A 22,452-nucleotide genomic window follows, 5' to 3' on the forward strand; every position below is an offset into this window, starting at 1 on the left:
TAATTCAAATACTGTAAAACTTTTGTAGTATAATTTTACAATTCGATAGCCTACAACCCCGAGCCCTAGCAAAAATGACATCACAAACCACCACACAAAAACCACCCCCCCCCCCTCCACCCATTCCACAAAAACCCCAGGAGTCGGGGGAATTTTTTTAAATGTAGTTTAAAACCTTCCGGGTACAATTGCCATCATTTTGATACCCCATACCTATGGTTACGTGCAGAAACAGAAATTTGTATAACGAACAAACATCGAAAGTGGGGGTTTTGACCACATTTTGGTTCCTAACTTGGATCCTAGGTGGCGGATGATGTTGAAATGTAGCTTAGAACATTCCCGGTACAATTGCGGTCATTTTGATACCCCATATGTAAGATTATGTGCAGTAACAAAAATGTGTATAACGAACAAACAAACAAACAGACAGACAAACTCTCTCACTTATAATATAGATACCATTATTATTATTATCGAGAGCTGCACTGGGGGTGAAAGAACTGTATGGCTTATTCACTGACCGTCAGTGGTTCTAGAGCTGCATTTAAACAACACGGACCAGAAATACGGGATGGAAATGATAAAATGGTTGTCACTCACGGCGACTGATAAAAAATAAGGGATGGAAATTACCCAGAGAATGGGTTGAAAACGGCGAGTGATACACAATAAAGGATGGAAATTGCCCATAGAAACCAGTTTTGTCGAAAAATAAAAGGTTCGAAATTTGGCCATTTTTAACAAAATCCCTGTACTATACTGCCCCGTCATGAAAGAACGACTCAACTGCATAAAGCAAAGTTTTGAGATAATCAACAAAACGTGTTCTTGTTTTAACTCTTCACGTGTGTTGATAATATTATTTTGATTAGCATAATAAACATGCGCAGAGGCGACTAATGGGTTCTGCGCATGTTAATTGTGCTATAACCAGTTTTATCGAAAAATAAAAAGGTCGAAAGGCCATTTAAAAAAAAAATCCCTGTACTGTACAGGGAAATTTTCGAAAAATGGCCGATTTTCGACCCTTTTATTTTTTGACATAAATGGTTACTATTGCATAATAAACATGCGCAGAGGCGAATAATGGGTTCTGCATGTCAATTGTGCTATAGTAACAAGTTTTATCGAAAAATAAAAAGGTAAAAAAGTTGCCCTTTTTTGAAAAATCCCTTTTCGAAAATTGTTTTTCATGTTTCTTGTATTTTAACTTTAGTTTTAAGTATTAATAATATTCAATAATAATATCATTACGGTGTTCACATAGTCTCTCCCCGGGGTATTTAATTCTAAATATTCCAGAAATAAAATTAATACTCTAATAATAACTACCGGTAACAAGTTTAAGTGAGTATTGAATAAAATAATTATTGACAATTATTCGTAGGCAGTACCAAATTATTTTATGTTCAAAACAACAACATTACACAGCTTGCTGTGCAATTAACACCATTGTTGTGCACTTGAATGGGTTTCCTATGACATAATAGGTGTTAATATGTCATTTGAGTTACCGTAGTCTTTGGTGACAATAGTAACACACGCTTGTAATTGAGTGGTATTTTGATTTTTAAATTTCATATTTCTAGTTAAAATGTTGAATATACCACAAGGTGTATCATTCCCTAAATAGCCCAAAAAGCTAAAAAAGTGATTTTTGAAAAATGTGTCAGCTGAGTCGTTCTTTCATGACAGGGCAGTATAGTACAGGGATTTTTTCGAAAATCGCCAAAATATCAGGTTTTTAAAATTCGATTATTATGCGATAATATTGCTATATATGATCATATATTGCATTATCATCTTATAGTGCCATAGAAACCAGTTTTGTCAAAAAATTAAAGTTTCGAAATTTGACCATTTTTTTAAAAATCCCTGTACTTAGTACAGGGATTTTTTCGAAAATAGCCAAAATATCAGGTTTTTAAAATTCGATTATTATGCGATAATATTGCTATATATGATCATATATTGCATTATCATCATCTTATAGTGCCATAGAAACCAGTTTTGTCAAAAAATTAAAGTTTCGAAATTTGACCATTTTTGAAAAAATCCCTGTACTTAGTACAGGGATTTTTTCGAAAATAGCCAAAATATCAGGTTTTTAAAATTCAATTTATATGCGATAATATTGCTATATATGATCATATATTGCATTATCATCATCTTATAGTGCCATAGAAACCAGTTTTGTCAAAAAATTAAAGTTTCGAAATTTGGCCATTTTTGAAAAAATCCCTGTACAATGCTGATATACCATGATGTAAAATAATAACAGACAAGTTAGGGTTAGGGTTAAGTTCCTGCGGCGGAGATAGAAACTAAGACAACATGTACATAATATTATGAAGACATTTTAAACACAATATTTGTTTTTTAGAAATCTTATTGTCATAAAAAACCAGTATATTATCAATTTATTATACCTCTAGTCAACTGCTGGTGTGTATACATCTAACTTTGTATACATACGTAACTTCTTCCCCTCCCATTTTCTAACCCACACTTCATCAATCATGTACCCAAATGATTCCTAATTGGTATTTACAGTTTTTACATTTTACCATTAAATTTAAAGAGTATTTAAGTTCCAGCCTTCTACCACCTGGTATGACATAATCAATCATTGCTTGATACAAAAAATAAATACATATTTCAATTCAATTCAATTGAAAACCAAAAGTAAAACTATGTATTTTATATTATAGTAGTTGAATAAGATTGGTTTTTACCTAGTATTAAAACAATCAATAAACATGATTGATAGCAATCACAAGCAATGCTATAAATTATTGGTAAAATTACTTTCGTTCAATTTCTTCTCGTTGAGATTTAGTGGATACCAACAAAATGTTATTAGATTGTACTTAACAATGCTTACCATTAAACTATGGAATTACTATATGTACTGTAAATACGCCTATTGTTAAATCATTTTTTTCTCTAACTTTTATTTTACTCTGGACGCACCTTCATTCAAGAAGTGTGCCACTGTTTCAAAAGTGTAGCTTCCAAATAAATTATTATTATATTATATCAAAGCGATAAAAAATTAAAAACAATTTTAGTATAAACAATAACCTTACTACAACATTTAAAATGAACCTCAGTATTTTATGAATAATGGGTTGTAGCTTTATTATGCTTGTTCCAGACAGGCTTTACAATTCCAATAAAATAAATTTACTATACAGTCTATAGAAAATATATCCACACTTTAAAATTTAATTTTGTTCAACAAATTACCCATAATATTATATTCACAGACCAGCTGCTCTCTCATCACAAGTATGTCTGTGAAACAACCCAATATACACAATGATCTAATAAATGCTACATTTTGACAAGTATGTCTGTGAAACAACCCAATATACACAATGATCTAATAAATGCTACATTTTGACAAGTGTGTCTGTGAAACAACCCAATATACACAATGATCTAATAAATGCTACATTTTGACAAGTATGTCTGTGAAACAACCCAATATACACAATGATCTAATAAATGCTACATTTTGACAAGTGTGTCTGTGAAACAACCCAATATACACAATGATCTAATAAATGTTACATTTTGACAATTTAACTAAGAATTAAAACCCAACTGTGTGATTAGAAAACTTTAAAAAATTAAATCACTCTTTACTTTGAAAAAATGTTATTTATTTATTATCTTAATGTAACTAGCTTTAGCCTCCTCGTATCACAAGGTCATCTTAATGTAACTAGCTTTAGCCTTGTATCACAAGGTCCTTGAGTTTCCTTTTCTCTTATTAAAATGTTTTACTCCTTTTTGTCATGTGTATTGTTTTGATGGGATGAATAAAGAGATCAAATAACTAATAAAAGAAAACGTCTTCACTGAGAGCAATAAGATGTCCTAGTATAAATCATATTTATATATACCATATAGTCCCTCCTGTGGGTATTGGGACAGCACCAACTTCATCATCTCCACTACTTTCGTCATGTGACGTATCTGGGAGTTCATCTTCAATAACCTTACTAACTTGAGGTTTTTTACGTCGCTTAACTTTGCTTTCACCATTTGAGTTATTATTGCTACTGAACTCTGTAAACCCATCAAACCATTCCAAGTCATCCTCACGTCCGACCCAAGTCAGCTCTGTATTGTTCCTTGGATCTAATGTGTTTGCTCGTGAAGATGTTGGCGATGTGTTAGGACTTGCGAAGAGCAGCTTTTTCACGTTTGGTGAAACTTTCATTTTTATTACACGTTGGAATCTGTTAAATCCAAAAATTAAATTGGAAGACGAAAAAAGACTTGTTATATTTGGGTGGGATATGATTAATTAATGATCCTTGATATTATTAACATAATACCGGTACATAAAATTAAGCATTTACTAAATTATATACACTTATTCTGGAAGACGATATTTAGTAAACACTTAAGTTGTAATATAAAATTATGAACTATTTTAAACTACATCTCAACATAATGATTTCGCAATGCACCCTTCAAACAATATATATTTTAAACTAACTGTATATTTCATTTCAAAAAGTTTTTAGCAGAAGCAAAAATTAGTTACTAATTACCAGAAATCAATTATTACTATACTTAGCAAAAATCTGTAATTACTTAGCAATGATCATAATAAAATATATTAATTATTATATTTAAGAATACCTTTTACAAACTTTAAAACTATTATACTTGATAATTTTTTTTTTTACAATGAATGTCCTTAAATGTAAACTACTGAAAAGCCTTAAATGAATGATTTTATGTAAATAAATACAAATCACTGGATTTAGAGTAAATTTTCAAGTTTAAAAACTTTAAAATTGAATAACTTTCTTTTTAATATAAAATAATGGCACCAATATTTAGCACAAATTTCTTTGATGAATATATGAATTCAAAATTAATTTTCAATTTAGAAGGACAATACATCTTACATTCATTCATGTAAAATGGACACACGTTGAAACAATTTTTTTCCAATAAGAAGCAAATTCAATTAAATAAATAAATAACTCTATATTACTAAATGAAAATCATCCTTATTTAACCACAGAAAATGTCATTGTCGCTATCCTGGGCTTAATTAAAAAGTGGTTTTTATTTTATTGTATTTCTAACAATAAAGACATAGACCTCATAAAATCATGTTCAGGTAAAATGCTGTTTTGATGTATATACTGTATATTTCGACAAAACTGGAGTTTTAGTAAAATTTTCTTCATAAAAATTTTTTTTTTCATTCCAAATTATTTCCATTACAGTCTAAATGACTTTTCCTCTTGATTCCCTCCTTGATATTTTTTTTTCTTCTACTGATTTTTTTCTTTCTTTCATCTGAATATTCTCCACTAGTGCAATACTTGAGGACGCTCGTTCTTCGGTAACATTGCCAATTTCTAAGGATGATTCCGGTGATGGCTCCGCAAAATGATCTTCTTTAATCTCATTTGCATCATCAATGTCAAAGTTCACAATCTCCCAATCACTTTGTGATCGTCGTGGAGTTGCAGGTGAGCTACCAGCCGCACTTAGTTCTGATAGCTCCCTCATACTATTGCTTGCATCAAGCATTCCATTAGTCTCTGATGCACCAGGTGTATTTGGTGTTGATCGTTGTGAAGGAGTTCTAGGTGATTTGGAAGACTTAGACTTTGGAGAAAAAATTAGTTGAAAACTGAAAAATAAAAGAAAATTAGCAAATATATATATATATCTATACAACAGCACACAAATTCATGTAAAAAAAAGTGATGCAGTAATTGCATCATGTTATCATGATTAGGTGTTATCATAAGGTGTTAACATTATACTTATCATTTTTATCAAGCAGTATCCATTCTTAAATAAAGTATAATTATCAAATATTGTTGTCTGTAAATGTGTTTTAATTATTTGATAAAGTAAAGCTACATTTACACTTTGTTAAAGTAGCTTAATTTGGTACAATTATGTTAATAAAATAACAAAATATGGACAAAGTGAAATCAAATGAAGTGCAAATTGAACATGTAGTGAATGAAATACAGACATTTAAATGTAAGTAAAGATGATACACAGTGTTCATGGTATCGGTGCAAATACAGTACTAATTTAATTGTGCAAAGTGTGGTACAGCTAGACAATTACATTTACTGTACTGTGTATGAAGATTTTAGAAGAATACATTCAGTACATCAATTTTGAAATATGATACCAAATTACATTTGTGTACAAATTGTAGTTCACATTATATCAATATAATGTATACTGAAAAAAAAATGCAATTTCATGGATTGTGAGTGTAAGACTTCATATAATTAAGTATTCACTTACCAGTGTAAGTATAACTAAGCCAAAGCAAATATGTATATTTTGATATTAATTAATTCAGATGTATGCACTGTAAATATATTAATTAATTCAGATGTATGCACTGTAAATATATTAATTAATTCAGATGTATGCACTGTAAATATATCTTGAATGAATGAATTGTTTTTTCTAATCTCTCAATTTGTAGTATTATTGTAAAAAAATTCCTAATTCCAAATAAGCTTCATCATCAACATTGATATATTTTTATGGTTATTACAATATCTAATTTATTTATTTTACTTAATACCATTGTGTGGATAAAAACAACCATCAACAATTGGTGCTAATGTATATGTTTTTGTTTAATTTAAGAAGTGTAATAAGTAATGTGTAGTGGTTAACATGCTTGCCTTCCAATCCCAAGGCCCAGGGTTCAATCCTGACCTAGTGCCAGGGTTGTATCTGACAACTCTTTCAACTATATTCCTTCAGCCTCAAATGATACATTTAAAAATAGTTTATCTATCCCGTAATTGGCGAGTTACTTGCGTATAAAAAAAAGAAATAAAATAATAATATCCTTGTTCATGCTGTGAAACATTCATAACATACTAGGTTATATAAACATGCTTAAATATGTATGCATACAACCTTAAAGCTTGGTTCCCACTAGAACGTAACGCAAGGACGTAAACGCAACGCAAGCGTTTTAACCAATGACAAGCGAAGTTATAAAAAGTTAGCAATCACAAGCGAATAAGCCATCGCTTGTGATTGGTCAATTCATTTGCGTTGCGTTACGTCCTTGCGTTGCGTCGCTAGTGGGAACCACGCTTTCCTTATGAAGGGCTTAGAAGCAATATGGTCTCATTTGGAATTTAGGGACTTCAACTTAGCAATCAATTGTTACTAATTGATATTTTCCAAATTAAAACACTATAAAAAAAGTATGAGGGAGCTTTGAACATATGAGGTCATAATGAAGGTGTACTATGCTCATATGGTGAGTTTGATTTAGAAATTGTATGATTCAATTCTATGCCTAGATGATGACATGCTCATTTAAGTTGACTTGATGACTTGAAGAAATGACATAAAGCATAATTTACATAAGTCCTAGATCAGTTCTTTGCAATTTGGTTTATCCAGGTAAGCTAGGCACGACATAGACTAGACCATTTACAAAGCCCTTCATATATCATTTTACTGTAAATAGAATTCATTAGTATTTCCATGCTCAAACGAACCTTGAAAGACAATGGTAAATCAGCCAATCGTATTTGATGAAATCCCATCTAAAAATAGTACTACTGAATCTCACCTGTATAACTAGTAAATCATAGCATGTATTCACACAACTTAATTAATGCCATGCAATGGTATTTACATAGGTCACATGATCACTTAATGTGCAGAGAGGCACCCAGGGTATTCAATCTTTTCCAACATCATTTATGTGTTCATTTTTTCTTTTGTTCACATGAAAAAAGAACCCATATAAAGACAATCAAGGTATCAAGTATCAATTAATGTTTTTATGGTGAAATAAATTGATACCTAATAATTGATTGTCTTTGTACACATGTTCATTGGTGCTGTGTCTACCAATTGGCAAGGACAATGTTAAAACATTTTTACAGCAACTGTTTACATTGGATGAATCTAAAAATAATTAAAATTAATTATTAAATTACAAATTTACACCAATGGGATCATGTGACAAATTAACACCATTTTTATAAATGATTATTGTCTGGATCTCCATTGAGATCCAGTGATATACCCACAACATTGCCATTTATTCAGTAATATGCCGTTTGATTTATATTATTGCCACTCAGATTAATACAGTTATACAATCTTGTAAACTAAAGTACATAGATATTGCTTCACATGATCAAAACATAAATATTACATTAACATAAAACACAACATTACATCACAACTAAAAACCATACCTCAATAAACCTGTGAAATTACACCACCAATAATTAGGAAAATTATGTAATTTAATATCTATTATATTTCAGTACTTTTATTACATTTTCCTTATTTTGAAATCTAAAATCATGTCCGTTGTAAGTTTGTAAGTAAGTTTTCATGTAAGTTTTGAAATACCAAAAGTGAATTCATGACACTAAATAAATTACTGGTGCCAAATGAAAAACCAATAATTTTCCACATTCCAATTTCAAAATTCTTACAAAACTACTAAGTTTGTCTATGTTCAATTTGTCCGGAAGTGGTAATTTTCTGGCCTCTAGCTTTACTCTGTGGAAAATACATTATATGTTTTTTTTAAATTGCTTTAAATTTATCATTATTTATAATTTAAAAACAAATTTTGTAAGTTGTTTTCATACATTTCAAAATTTATATCAATTTTTTTAAATATTATATTACTATACAAAATATATTATTATTTGAAAAAGAAATCAATTTACAGTAAAAAAAAATGTCCAATTTAATATTATTTACATACTTTCCATTAGTAATATCCAATTAATATTAAAACACAATTAAAGTTTAGTTTTTAAACAAAATCAGAAAAACACATTAATAATAAAATCTTACAAATTTGAAACTTTAGAAACAGTTTCTGGTTCAAAAAGAGCTCGTCGAATTCTGAAGGTAAAGAATAACATGAACAGTAAACAAATAGATCAACATATGGTATGACACATTCCGAAGATAAAGCTCTGTCTACACTATCAAACTAATTGTGATGTGCCCATATGGACATCATGATGTCATATCACTACCATATTTAAGTATATCACTACCATATTTGGGCACATCACACTTTTCTTGTAGACAGAGCTTAAAAGCATTCTAATAATTATCCAATATATTAACAACATTTTGATACAATTACAGTGTTTGTTACACATAGCTTACAGTACAAATACATACTTAACATTATAATACACCAGTCAACACATAACTACATGCAATTCTGTATTAGTATCTTCAGTAATTATATTAACATACAGTATGGTATTTATTACAATATGACATTTTTAATTGAAATATATCTAATATTACATAACCCATGTCATTTAACACCTTTTCATAACATTTTTTTTAAAACACAAAATGTATTATATTTCATTAAACCGTTTAAATAATTAAAAAGTCTTTAACAATAACGTCAAACTTTTAAAAATGTTTTCCTAGTATTTTACCCATGCTACAGAGATGATAATGTGGATAGGAAGGTAGTAAGTACTAACAGTGTGATTCTAGTATAGTATTATGGGTACATAATGTCAACAATAAAATAATGTAAAATATGATTTATTTATGTCATAAATGAATGATATGACACCAGTGATTGATACAATATAAAAAAGGTCAAAGTTGAGAAATTATTTTATAATAATGTCTTAATATTAATAGATGAGTTGTAATTTAATAAATATAAATTAAGCTAAAAGCAGCTTAAGTATGTACTTACAATTTCCTGATACCTGAATCTTCAGTTTTTTTAGGTGGGGTTACTTGTTCTGTAGAAAGTATAAAGGAATCCTCAACTGGCCTGTGAAAACAACAAATACATTACAATAAACTATCCATTCATTGTTGCTTTACTCAAGTTAAGTTGTACTTAATATTGTTGCTTTACTCAAGTTAAGTTGTACTTAATTGTTGCTTTACTCAAGTTAAGTTGTACTTAATTGTTGCTTTACTCAAGTTAAGTTGTACTTAATTGTTGCTTTACTCAAGTTAAGTTGTACTTAATTGTTGTTTTACTCAAGTTAAGTTGTACTTAATTGTTGCTTTACTCAAGTTAAGTTGTACTTAATTTCATTCAATTCATCTTTTATTTCGGAAAAAATAATAAAGTACAAACTTTTCCATAGCTCAAGAACAAATTAGTGTCAACATTATTATAAATATAAATGAAATATATATATAAATAAACCGACACCAAAGTCACTTAAGTACTGAACTAGATTAGAAAACTTAATTGATTATTGAAAATGCAATTTAATGAGGTTTTAAATTAGGGAGGGAGTTTTCTGATAGGATTTTTAAATAACTACATCTATTAAATAAATTAAAGGACGATTGTGCTAAGAAAGGTGTTGTGATGATAAAAATGTTAATGATAATACATTGGTAGTATAATAGTGTTCTATATTGTACAAAAGTAATATCTATTTCACTTCAGTCAAACATCAATATTGGATACAAAACATAAATATCAATTTTTTAAAGCAATTTCATGGGTTTAATTGATAAATTAGCATCATTTTGTCTACATGTATGTAGAGGTTGAATGACATTTTCACTTTATTAATGACATAGTGTGCTAGATAAAATAACTGTTATTGGAAATATTTAACCCAAGGATGAAGTCAATTGTGTAGTGCAATGTTAAACACTTGAATCTCATGTCACTCAATACACTTACATAAATAGCAATTAATATACTGGTTGTTGAGTATACTATATAGAGTACTATATTTCAACATGGAGAAATTAGTCTTAAACCAATTCCACCAAGATTTAAACACTTCTTGTTTAAACAAGGAAAAAGGAAACCAACTCCTCAACATTACTTAGAATATTGCATTATTTTATTATTATCTGTAATTTACTTTATGGTTTTACATTTTTTTTTTTTTTTAGAATTTTTGGTTTTGAGTGACTGGTACAATGTTAGTTCAATTTGGTTTGGAACAGATTGCTCAGCTAAAATTATAAATTCTATTGAAGAAAATAAACATTACATGCGTAAAATAATCCTTTATTTCAAATAAAAACATAAGAAGGTAACAAACATCCTAGGGAGTAGTAGTAAGCACAGCTGAGTTAGAAGGTAACAAACATCCTAGGGAGTAGTAGTAAGCACAGCTGAGTTAGAAGGTAACAAACATCCTAGGGAGTAGTAGTAAGCACAGCTGAGTTAGAAGGTAACAAACATCCTAGGGAGTAGTAGTAAGCACAGCTGAGTTAGAAGGTAACAAACATCCTAGGGAGTAGTAGTAAGCACAGCTGAGTTAGAAGGTAACAAACATCCTAGGGAGTAGTAGTAAGCACAGCTGAGTTAGAAGGTAACAAACATCCTAGGGAGTAGTAGTAAGCACAGCTGAGTTAGAAGGTAACAAACATCCTAGGGAGTAGTAGTAAGCACAGCTGAGTTAGAAGGTAACAAACATCCTAGGGAGTAGTAGTAAGCACAGCTGAGTTAGAAGGTAACAAACATCCTAGGGAGTAGTAGTAAGCACAGCTGAGTTAGAAGGTAACAAACATCCTAGGGAGTAGTAGTAAGCACAGCTGAGTTAGAAGGTAACAAACATCCTAGGGAGTAGTAGTAAGCACAGCTGAGTTAGAAGGTAACAAACATCCTAGGGAGTAGTAGTAAGCACAGCTGAGTTAGAAGGTAACAAACATCCCAGGGAGTAGTAGTAAGCACAGCTGAGTTAGAAGGTAACAAACATCCTAGGGAGTAGTAGTAAGCACAGCTGAGTTAGAAGGTAACAAACATCCCAGGGAGTAGTAGTAAGCACAGCTGAGTTAGAAAATAATGGCGGCTAAACCAATATTCAACATGCTTTTCAACAATTAGCTATTTAATCCTCAATTCATTAAGGGATTAAGCTTAATCCTTAATTAACAAGAACACCACCATGTTTTATAAAAGCAACAGCTTGTACCTTTTCTATGTAGGTACAGTATGGTTACTTACCTGTAAGACTCCAACTCATCTTCCAACTCAAGTGTTCTAAACTTAAGTTCATCTCTTTCTTGTAGCACCGTCTGCAGTTCCTTTAGCGTGAATCGTGGACGGTTAGGGTCACGGAGGTCAATCACAATCTTGCCATCTGGTTGGTCAAATTCGACCCCATTAGACTCCTATTAAAGAAATAATACATTTCAAGATGTTGGTCATGACAGATTCTAAAATCCACTAAAACCTTAAAATTGTATTACTGTATATCCTCTGGTATAATTTCACTCCCTTAGAATACAAAATTTGGCTGGGGGGGGGGGGGGGGGGGTGGATTATACCCGGAGAATCCCTGATTCATGAAAAAACATGTATTTCTTGTACAAACTCATCTGAACTGGCTGGAGAGGTCTACATCAAGACCAAAAGTCAATACTGGGACTATCTCATGGATATGCCGATATACCCGAGGATATACAGTAATTAAAAACAGCAACCACAAGTTATTGTCAACTGTCACAAACCTCAGGTACAGAAGTGTGTTGGACAGTCTCTATTTCAATACCATGCCGCCCCATATCTTGTGCTAAGGCTTCTAATTTGGTCTGCATTTCTGTCTTCTCTTTTATGACACTCTTCGCCTGCGAGGCTAAAAGTTCACTTTTCCGACGTAATTGCTGGTTAACTTTTGCAAGACGTGCAACTTGTTCTTGGAGCTAATAAATAATTTTTAAAAACATAGGAAATAAGTATACAGTATTAATATCAGTAATAAAATTACTTGGCATGTCATTGTAAATATAAACTTAAGATATGGTATTACATTTTATACCCCCATGTTTTTGTTCCTTTCACATCGTCTAGAAAAACTATGGAGTTTGCACACACATTTGTTTTAATGTATTGGCAAACACATTAAATATATTGTTTTACAAATTTAAATTGATCTTCTAATGAAAAATTATAATATAAAAATAAAAATTTGATTTCTTTAGGTACACACTGCCAAGGATTGTCAAGAGTGTTCAAAGCTATTATCCTCCAGAAAGGTGACAATTCTGATGCACTACAAAAAATCAGTATTGGAAGTCTTTGACATGAAGTGGAATTGAGATAGACTTTTGGTCTGATAGAGCCAGCAGTTTAAAAATACTTTTTAAATGATCAGTATTATTATTTATTTATTATTATTGAACATTTTTGGAAAAAAAATGTGGACATCTGAGCGGATTTGAACCACGGACCCAGAATCCAAACCACAAGGCTACTGTATATTATAAACACACTTCACTATAATTCATGAGACTATTAGTAATATTACTGTACCATACATTCAAAAGTTACTGGTGGTACTAAATTGATCTTCTAATAAAATATTCAAACTTATAATTATATAAGTTTGATTTCTTTAGGTACACACTGCCAAGGATTGCCAAGAGTGCCCCCAGAAATGTGACAATTCTGATGCTCTACAAAAAAATCATTCTTGGAAGTCTTTGAGATGGAGTGGAGTGGAGTTGAGATGGAGTGGAGTTCAGTTGAGTTAGGAGTTCAGTTGAGTTAGGAGTTCAGTTGAGTTAGCAGTGGAGTTGAAATAGACTTTTGGTTTGATAGAGCTCTGAGAGCAGTTTAAGAGTGCTATATAATAAATGCTCAGTATTATTACTTATTATTATTGAACATTTTGGGAGAAAAAATCTGGACATCTGACCGGATTTGAGATAGGTAGCTGAGAATCCAAACCACGAAGCTACTGTATATTATTTTAAACACACTTCACTATAATTCCACTATAATTCATGAGACTATTATTAGTATTATTAGCAAACATTCAAAAGTTACTGGTGGTACTCAGTCATACAATTTTTATATTTGTTGGCTTATCACTGATATTATTTTAATGTCATTGTTTGGTGATATAACTCTGGCTTAGCGTTTAACATATATTTGCAATCTGTAAATGATAAGGACTCATGACTAACACACTTGTGATCAAAAGTAGGTCCATACATTATTGCGTCAACTGATAATGGACCTATTAGATACAGTAACTCTTCCAATTACAAACTTGGTTAATAATTAAATTTAAATTTCAAACAGACAAATTTTATTTTGTTCAAAATGAGCACAAACGATAACTACACAGAGTATACACTAATAATTCAACAAAACAATGTAGAATATCAGCATAATCAATTTTAATACGTGTTTGCTACAATAATTATAGTAGCAACAAAAAGTATAGTAGCAAAATATATACTGTATATTTTGTTAATATACTGATTGCAATATTTGAATAAGAAGTATAAATTGTATTTAAACTAATTAAGTATGTTCTAGCACAAACACTTTTTGCACAAACACTTTATTTTTCAGATTTTCTGTAAAGTTATAGGAAGGTCATTAGGACAGTGCAGACATCCCTCAAGGATAGAAACATATTCATAATTCTATATATAGACACAATAATAAAGAAAGCAATAGAATTGCTTAATGAGTAATATGACGTCATGTATCAACTAAGGGGCACAATGATTCCTGTCAATGTCACACACAATGTCATGTCACACAATGTCAAACTTTGAAAACACTTGTTAATTTTCTGATATTAGTAAGTCATAAATCATTGACTAATATTTGTATTACCATAGTTGATATAATATTCTTCAGGGTGTTGGAAAGTAAATTTGACAAATTACAGAAATTGTATGACATAAACTAAACTAAATGTTATTGCTTAAATTTGTAGTTTCATTTGGTTTTGAATCACTGTTAGTGAGTATTTTAGAAAATATGGTAAAGTCAAAACTTCAGAAACGTGCGAGTATTTGAATGTATCAGCAACAATTAACTTTGGAAGATAACATGTTTAAAGTCGAGACTTTACAGAATGATTCAAGTGTTTGAAGGATTTAGAACTATTATTAATATTGTGAAGTGAAATGTCTACAGTACATAGTATCAAAGCAGACTAGTGAAAACCCTGACTCATGATTCCGATTATCATTAAGAAAGCAAATTTGTATAAATACAATAAGTATTTGTTGTTCTGCTACTGTATGTGAATTTAAAAAATTACATTTATAAATATTTTAGCTTGTACAATACATTTTTAACTCTTGTAATAATCATAATGACACGAGTGTGTATGCATGCCATCCATTTTGTGATGGTCCAAATTTGGGGGTGGGGATACACGCTTAAGTACAGACTTACTGCATCAACATCTTGTAACCTTTGTTGTATTTCATTGTCTTTTGGGGGTGGGGTTACACGCTTAAGTACAGATTTACTGCATCAGCATCTTGTAACCTTTGTTGTATTTCATTGTCTTTTGGGGATGGGGATACACGCTTAAGTACAGACTTACTGCATCAGCATCTTGTAACCTTTGTTGTATTTCATTGTCTTTTGCTCGAAGTTGGTCTCTCTGTCGATCTACAGCTTCTTTTAATTTTGTTATCATCTGAATTTCTTGACGTTCAGCCACTTAAAAAATACAAACATTTATTTACATTGCAATCTAAAAAAAAAAACAATTTCTAAAACCAATGAAATTTAATGAATAATTTCTGGAATGAAAAATACTTTTAATCTTTATGAGATGCAATTACTTTTGATATTGTTCATTAATTTCATCATTTCACATCACCTAGCAATCTCCAGAGTTTACTAACACCGCATCACACAAAATGCCGATGTTGAACTCCTGAGTTTGCTTGGCAATATGACTATTCATAATCAAGAACTATTTGGCAGATATGATTATTTATCAATTTAGAATTACATTAAACACAAAAAAAGTATTTAAAAATTGATAATTAATTCTTTGATGTGAAAAACGTGTAGAAATCTTTTTCAAATTATCTATTTTGTTGACACATGAGTTAACCCTTCAACTTGAATAATAACAAACACTTCCGGATGGAAAATGCCTTCAGGAAGCCATTAACCAGTGGGTTCACTTCCTTTAATTGTCATAAGAAATCTTGTCACTTACAAGACGATGAAATAGATCTGTCATTTCAGAGATCATGTTTATTAATGAGTCTGAGAAAAGTGGACAGAATCCGACCCGACTCAAGATCCTATATCTTTCTTGGATCCTGCCTTCTTCCACTGTGAAAATTGGGACTGGACCGTTTTAGAGGTGTTTACCACCTGTTGGTCCAGATCCTTCACTAACTGAGTTAGTGAGAAGTCGAATAAATAAAAAAAAAAAAATTCCCTAAGATTTATTGTTATTTAAATGTTATTTTTTATTTATTCCGTTATTATTGATTCAATCTTAAAAGGAAGTAAATAAATGTTATTTTGAATTTAATTGAAAAAGGAGATAAAGGGGAAAGATTAGAAAATTATACTGGACAGTTTGGGATTTCAAACCAAGAAATAGGTTAAACTTTTTTTTAAATTACAAAATGAAAATGAAACTACCGACAATTTATGAAAACAAATTTGTTTATAATGTTGCACAATGAACTGTTGTTCCTTAATGTACTATTGATATAGGCATTATTTTTTCATCATGTATTATTATAGTACATAAAGGAACCATTGTTTGATCAAATTGATATTAACAATGCATTAACATGACTGTGAAATCTAGAAATCGTTGATTTGAAAAGTTGATAAAGTAGAAAAAATAAAAATGTACTGTATGGCAGGTCAAAGTATAGATTGCATTCATCACATGACAACTCAAAATAGAAAGTTCAGATTGACGTATTTGATATTGATTATCAAGTATGTTGACATTTAAAATGGGTAGTTGTATTCAACTGCACTGGGATAGCTATTCAAATTCTGGTATCCCACTACTATAGCTAGGATGGCAACTCTTTACAGAGTATTCAACATCACACATTTTGTGCACTTATGAAGACTTCTACTCTAATCACAGTATCCAACATTACACATCTTGTGCACTTATCAAGACTTCTACTCCAATCACAGTATTCAACATCACACATCTTGAGCACTTATCAAGAGTTCTACTCCAATCACAGTGATTATCTGTGCCATTTTCTTTAGTTTTTATTGAGATAGTACCAGGGTATTATTTGGTATTAAAGACAAGTTCCACTTTAAAAAAAATACATACAGGCTGGGGTTCTGTTGATAGAGATGTTCCAACCCCACCCCTTCCCTCATTTATAATACATACAGGCTGGGGTTCTGTTGATAGAGATGTTCCAACCCCACCCCTTCTCTCATTTATAATACATACAGGCTGGGGTTCTGTTGATACCCCACCCCTTCTCTCATTTATAAAGCTCTGTTTACATTATCAAACTACTGTAGTTTGACAAACAAAAGGTGAGATATGCCCAAATATGGTAGTGATATGACATCATTGTGTCCAATGGGCACATCACATTTTTTTGTCACATAAAGTTTGATAGTGTGGACAGAGCTTTAGACCATTGCCCACAGGAACATTGGACTCATTTATTCATTTTTAATAATTTAATAAAAAAAATGATCTACAATTTGTTAAGGTTTGTCATCACTTAATACTTAAATCTATTTTGTAAAACACAATGCAGAAAGAGACAATGAACAAAGACATTGCTGCATGCATGAATGACATGAAGATCCACAACCTATGCTGACAAAAGAAATTGAAAAAGAATAGTTTTTAAAAGGATCCTGGCAACAAAAGATTATCAGACAGTATCAGAATTAGCTGTTTAGTGTTAAAAGGATTGCAAGCAATGTACATACATACAAACTCAAAACATTATCCTAATCAAAAATTTAAAATTGAAAAAAAAAATTAATTGATAATTATCTATTGATATTTTAATATTGTAAATTCAACAATGTTTACTTTGTTAAAATAAATTTGAATTGATTTGAAATTAAAATTAGTTTTTATTGGCTGCCTCCCATGTTTAACAGGACAACAAACAAATTCAAGAATAATATGAAACCTCAATTCAATATTGTTTAATTTTTGTTTACAGTACCAGTTTAGAGAGTCATTAATAGTTAAAATGATTTAATTATAATTTGAGTTTGTATCAGTTACAGATAGCAAAAGAAGATAGAAGATTTAAACATTCAAAAGACATGCATGGAATACCTGATGTTGGCCAAGCCATGATAACTGATGGGATAAAAAAAATATCAATTTATATAAAAAATACTTAACATGCTATAATATGGTAGTACAGTTTACATACTGTAGTAATTAAGTATTTGAAGGAAAGTAAGCAAGCACTTATTTTAAAGTTTAAGTAATTACTTTATTTGATTCAGGGTAGTTTTTACTAAAGCTCTGTCTACACTATCATTATCAAACTTTATGTGATAACAAAATGTGATGTGCCCTTATATAGACATGATGATGTCATATCACTACTGTATTTGGGAATATCAATACCACATTTGGGCACATCACATTTTTTTGTCAAACTAGTTTGAGTGTAGATAGAGCTTTAAGTTACTATAAAAATGATGCATTTGGTAACAGGATGATTCACTGTTCAAGTAAATAATACATTTTATTTCAATAAACTTAAAATGTAAGCAAGACAATTTGGAATTGTCAATTTCCTCATCATCACATCGGGGACTACAGTAACTTTCTTTAGAAGTCAGTAAACCTCTAGAGTAGGTGTGCCTCAACTCTAAAGCCATGACATTTTATCTCTAATTAATTGTCATTAATGAGGTCATTCGTAAACACAAAAACCCTTTTCTCACTTCCTCATGACAATAAAAGGAAATGTTTTTTCTATAATGTAATTTTATATTAAAGTGATTTAAAATGATGATATAAAAACAAAACAATAATTTTGGGTAATACTAATAACAACAAAATGATTACGGTAAGTACTTAAAAAGGTGTAAATATAATCCTAAAAACTAAATACACTGACTGTATTTATCAATGAAATGTCAACATGAAAAAGTGCTGACTAAAAAAGACAAGTTTAACTATATAATTTAATAACCAATTTCAAACTTATAATGTACTGTAAAAGTAACCATACTATCAATTGAGTTTTTCAATTTGTGCTTACATAAACTGACACTGACAGAAAGTAAATATATTAGGCATGACTTAATGCTTATAAAAACTATGGAATGTTACAGTTGGTTTCCCCCTTTGAATTCTTAAGTAAAGCTTGCAAGATTCCTGCCTTTCACACGATTTAAGTTTAAGCCAAAGCATTTGCATAACACAACATAACTCCTTCATAGATTAAAAGGAATAGATCCATTTGCATACGATTACTCAGTCTTTCCAAGATTAAAAAGAACACCAATTTTTAGATTTGCTTATTCTTGGTCTGGTATAAATAACTTTTTATATTTCAAAATCTCTCAAATTAAAACAATAAAATATTTTCTTCATAAGGAAAACTGGTAGGATTATTCATAACTTTGTTAAAAACCTTTTTATATTTCAAAATCTCTCAAATTACAGTAGGTACAGTAGGCTAATTTAACATGAGCATGAATTTAGTAAACATTTAAAATTACTTCCAGCCACTCTTTTCCCCATAAGGGAAACGGTGGTGATTATTTATATCTTTGTTATACCCAGGGGTAATAGGACACTAGGCTTTTTTTATTCATTAGACCCAAAATAAAAACATCATCCTACCACCACCACCACCCACATAATATAAAATAAGGGTCACATGTAGGGTCACAGGTAGATCAGACCCAGTGACTTCCTTTCCCTCCCACTTCTTTCCTTACAACGTGACATGTCTGGGTACTGATTCTTGCGATAACATAATTCCTTAATACGCAATTTTATTAATATTACAGAATAACAACTTCAAAATAATTGAGGATTGCAGTCATTAATTTTCGCTTTTATTTTTATTTGTGATGTCATCTTAGTGATACAATACAGTGGACCCATTTGTTTCATATTTTAAAAAATGGTTGAAATATAGAAAATCTTAATGGCTTGATATAAAAATGATTAATATTAATATAGACTCTTAGTATTATGCTTAATTTTAATTCAATTTACTTACATTTTTCTCGGTTTGCAATGCCATCCCTAGTTTGCAGTATACCTTTAATTGTTTCATTTTCTGACTGTATTTCTGTTATCTCTTCTAGCAGTTCTTTACTTTCTTCTCTCCATGCTTGCTCAACTTTATTTACTTCCTGTTTAAAAGAATAAGATAAGACTGATGCTTAGCTAAGATAAGAACGATATTTTGCTCCTATCACTTGTACCATTGTGATGCTTACAGTACTTGCTGATTTTAAACTTAGAAAGAAAAATTGTTTTAATAAAATAAATACTAGTGTTATTCACTATGTTCATCAACTGTGTTCATCAACTGAAGCATTTCTTTAGGTATTAATAGTTGCAATGTTTTCAAATACCAGGCAATACTTTTTAAAAGGAAATCCCTTGTACAGTAATTAAACAATGTGTGTGATAAATTTAAAGGGCTAGTTTGTGATAATTTAAAGGGCTAGTTTGTGATAATTTAAAGGGCTAGTTTGTGATAATTTAAAGGGCTAGTTTGTGATAATTTAAAGGGCTAGTTTGTGATAATTTAAAGGGCTAGTTTGTGATAATTTAAAGGGCTAGTTTGTGATAATTTAAAGGGCTAGTTTGTGATAATTTAAAGGGCTAGTTTGTGATAATTTAAAGGGCTAGTTTGTGATAATTTAAAGGGCTAGTTTGTGATAATTTAAAGGGCTAGTTTGTGATAATTTAAAGGGCTAGTTTGTGATAATTTAAAGGGCTAGTTTGTGATAATTTAAAGGGCTAGTTTGTGATAATTTAAAGGGCTAGTTTGTGATAATTTAAAGGGCTAGTTTGTGATAATTTTGTAAAATGTTAAACCGACACATTGTTGATAGCTAAGTACAAAGTGGCTGTGTGTAGTTTACTTATCAGCGCTCAAATAATTAATCATAATTAAAATTTTAACAAATAGTTTCTCTAAATAATCTGTCCAATTAGTGAATTTAAAAAAAAACAAACAGTGGAATTAAAGCAGACTAAGAGTACTATTAGATAAGACTGAGCGATTCAATCTTATAATTTCACAAAATAATTTCACTTTGTTTTGTTGACCTTATTTTAAGCAGATTGAAATGATATAGACATACAATTCAACTGAGATTTATTAATTGAAAATGGCCAAGAATATCACATTTTTTATTTTTAAATTAAAGAACGTCAGGGTTTGTTCTCCCAATGGCTCACAACAAAGTTTGATGAAATTATCACACTTTATTTGACACTGTTTAAAAGTTGGATGACGTCATTTAGAAACTGATTTCTGCTGAGTTGTTATGGTGGATTTTTAACACTTTCAAATTAGTTAAAAATGAAACATTTTGATTGCAAACATTAAAACATTCATGTTTCTTTCATTAATAATAATTTTGTTGAATTCAATTATTGATTTTATCAAAACAAAAATATGTACATTAATTTCATAAGGTATTCTTTAAGCTTGAGCGTGGTAGATGTTATAATCTCCTTTGTATTCTGTACTTTAATTGGAAAATGAAAGTGTGACTACAGATATTCTAATCAAGACAGTACCAGGCACTCTGCATTTTGTGTTCAGGTACAATATCCACTTTAATACCTAAATCGTTTAAATGTATTATTTATTTTAAATCATAGTCTAAATCATTCTGTCATAGAGTATAGTAATGTATTTCTCTATATAGTGCATACAGTATGTGACCTAGTTTAAAGTTGTAATAATTGTACATGGGCATATTGAAGTTTGCAATCTTTCTGATATTACTGTATGTTCTATTGTGGAGACATTCTCCTGACAAATGGATGAAAATAAAATTAAACAAAATAAAAACATTGCATATGACTAGCCTAATATAAAGATCCTAATATAAAGATCTTAATATATAGTATATTATATACTACAGTAGTAGTACTCTAGACAACTAGGTACCTATGACGTATGATGTAAATAACTAAAAAAAGTATATGTATTAATTATTAAACACTATGAAATTTATGGAATATTATGAACACCAACATTCAAGAACGACAAAATGAAACAAAAATGCTGACCGCTTTCAACCTTGCTATTTCCGCAGTTTTCTTTGCATTTTCGTTCATTAAAACACTTATTCTTTCCTTGCCTTCCTCGGACTCCCCACTACGTGTTTCCAAAGTTCGTACACACGACTCCAGCTGCTCCAAAACACGGATGATCAGCGGCATCAAATCGGTAACAGCCTCGCTACCATAGTCTTCGATTTGTTTCTTTAGTTCTTCGCCGATATCAGCTGCAATTCCATGTACATCTACTACTGTAAGTTCCGACATGATTATCGTAATTACTTTGCAATATTATTGTTTGTTTGATTCAACATTCTAGAGTTGATTGACGATTACTCACTTTACCGTGTCGTCTGATGTGTGTGTGTGGGACATTCCTCTCACACTTTTGAAAGAAAGGTCAACCAGCAAGCTCGGGTTTGTTTTGATTGCCATTTACGAATATCAC

General features: G+C 30.5%; 1 protein-coding gene across 5 annotated transcripts; it reads right to left on the minus strand.

The window, feature by feature from the left end:
• Positions 1-2,374: 2,374 nt before the first annotated feature.
• On the minus strand, positions 2,375-22,378 carry LOC140044395 (RILP-like protein 1). 5 transcript variants are annotated; one of them, XM_072088883.1, is made up of 9 exons: positions 22,014-22,378; positions 19,975-20,110; positions 15,342-15,460; positions 12,496-12,687; positions 11,990-12,156; positions 9,752-9,832; positions 8,869-8,919; positions 8,499-8,565; positions 5,548-5,674 (listed from the first exon to the last, which is right to left on the minus strand). In XM_072088883.1, the coding sequence occupies exons 1-9, from the start codon at positions 22,269-22,271 to the stop codon at positions 5,645-5,647; spliced, it is 1,101 nt and encodes a 366-aa protein (XP_071944984.1). In that variant the 5' UTR covers positions 22,272-22,378; the 3' UTR covers positions 5,548-5,644. The 5 variants fall into 5 exon arrangements, with proteins under 5 accessions (XP_071944982.1, XP_071944980.1, XP_071944981.1 ...); XM_072088879.1 differs by lacking the exon at positions 8,499-8,565 and having other exon boundaries at positions 4,857-5,674; XM_072088882.1 differs by lacking the exon at positions 5,548-5,674 and having other exon boundaries at positions 8,373-8,565.
• Positions 22,379-22,452: the final 74 nt, after the last annotated feature.

Source organism: Antedon mediterranea, chromosome 3 (assembly GCF_964355755.1).
Source record: "Antedon mediterranea chromosome 3, ecAntMedi1.1, whole genome shotgun sequence".
NCBI lineage: Eukaryota > Metazoa > Echinodermata > Crinoidea > Comatulida > Antedonidae > Antedon > Antedon mediterranea.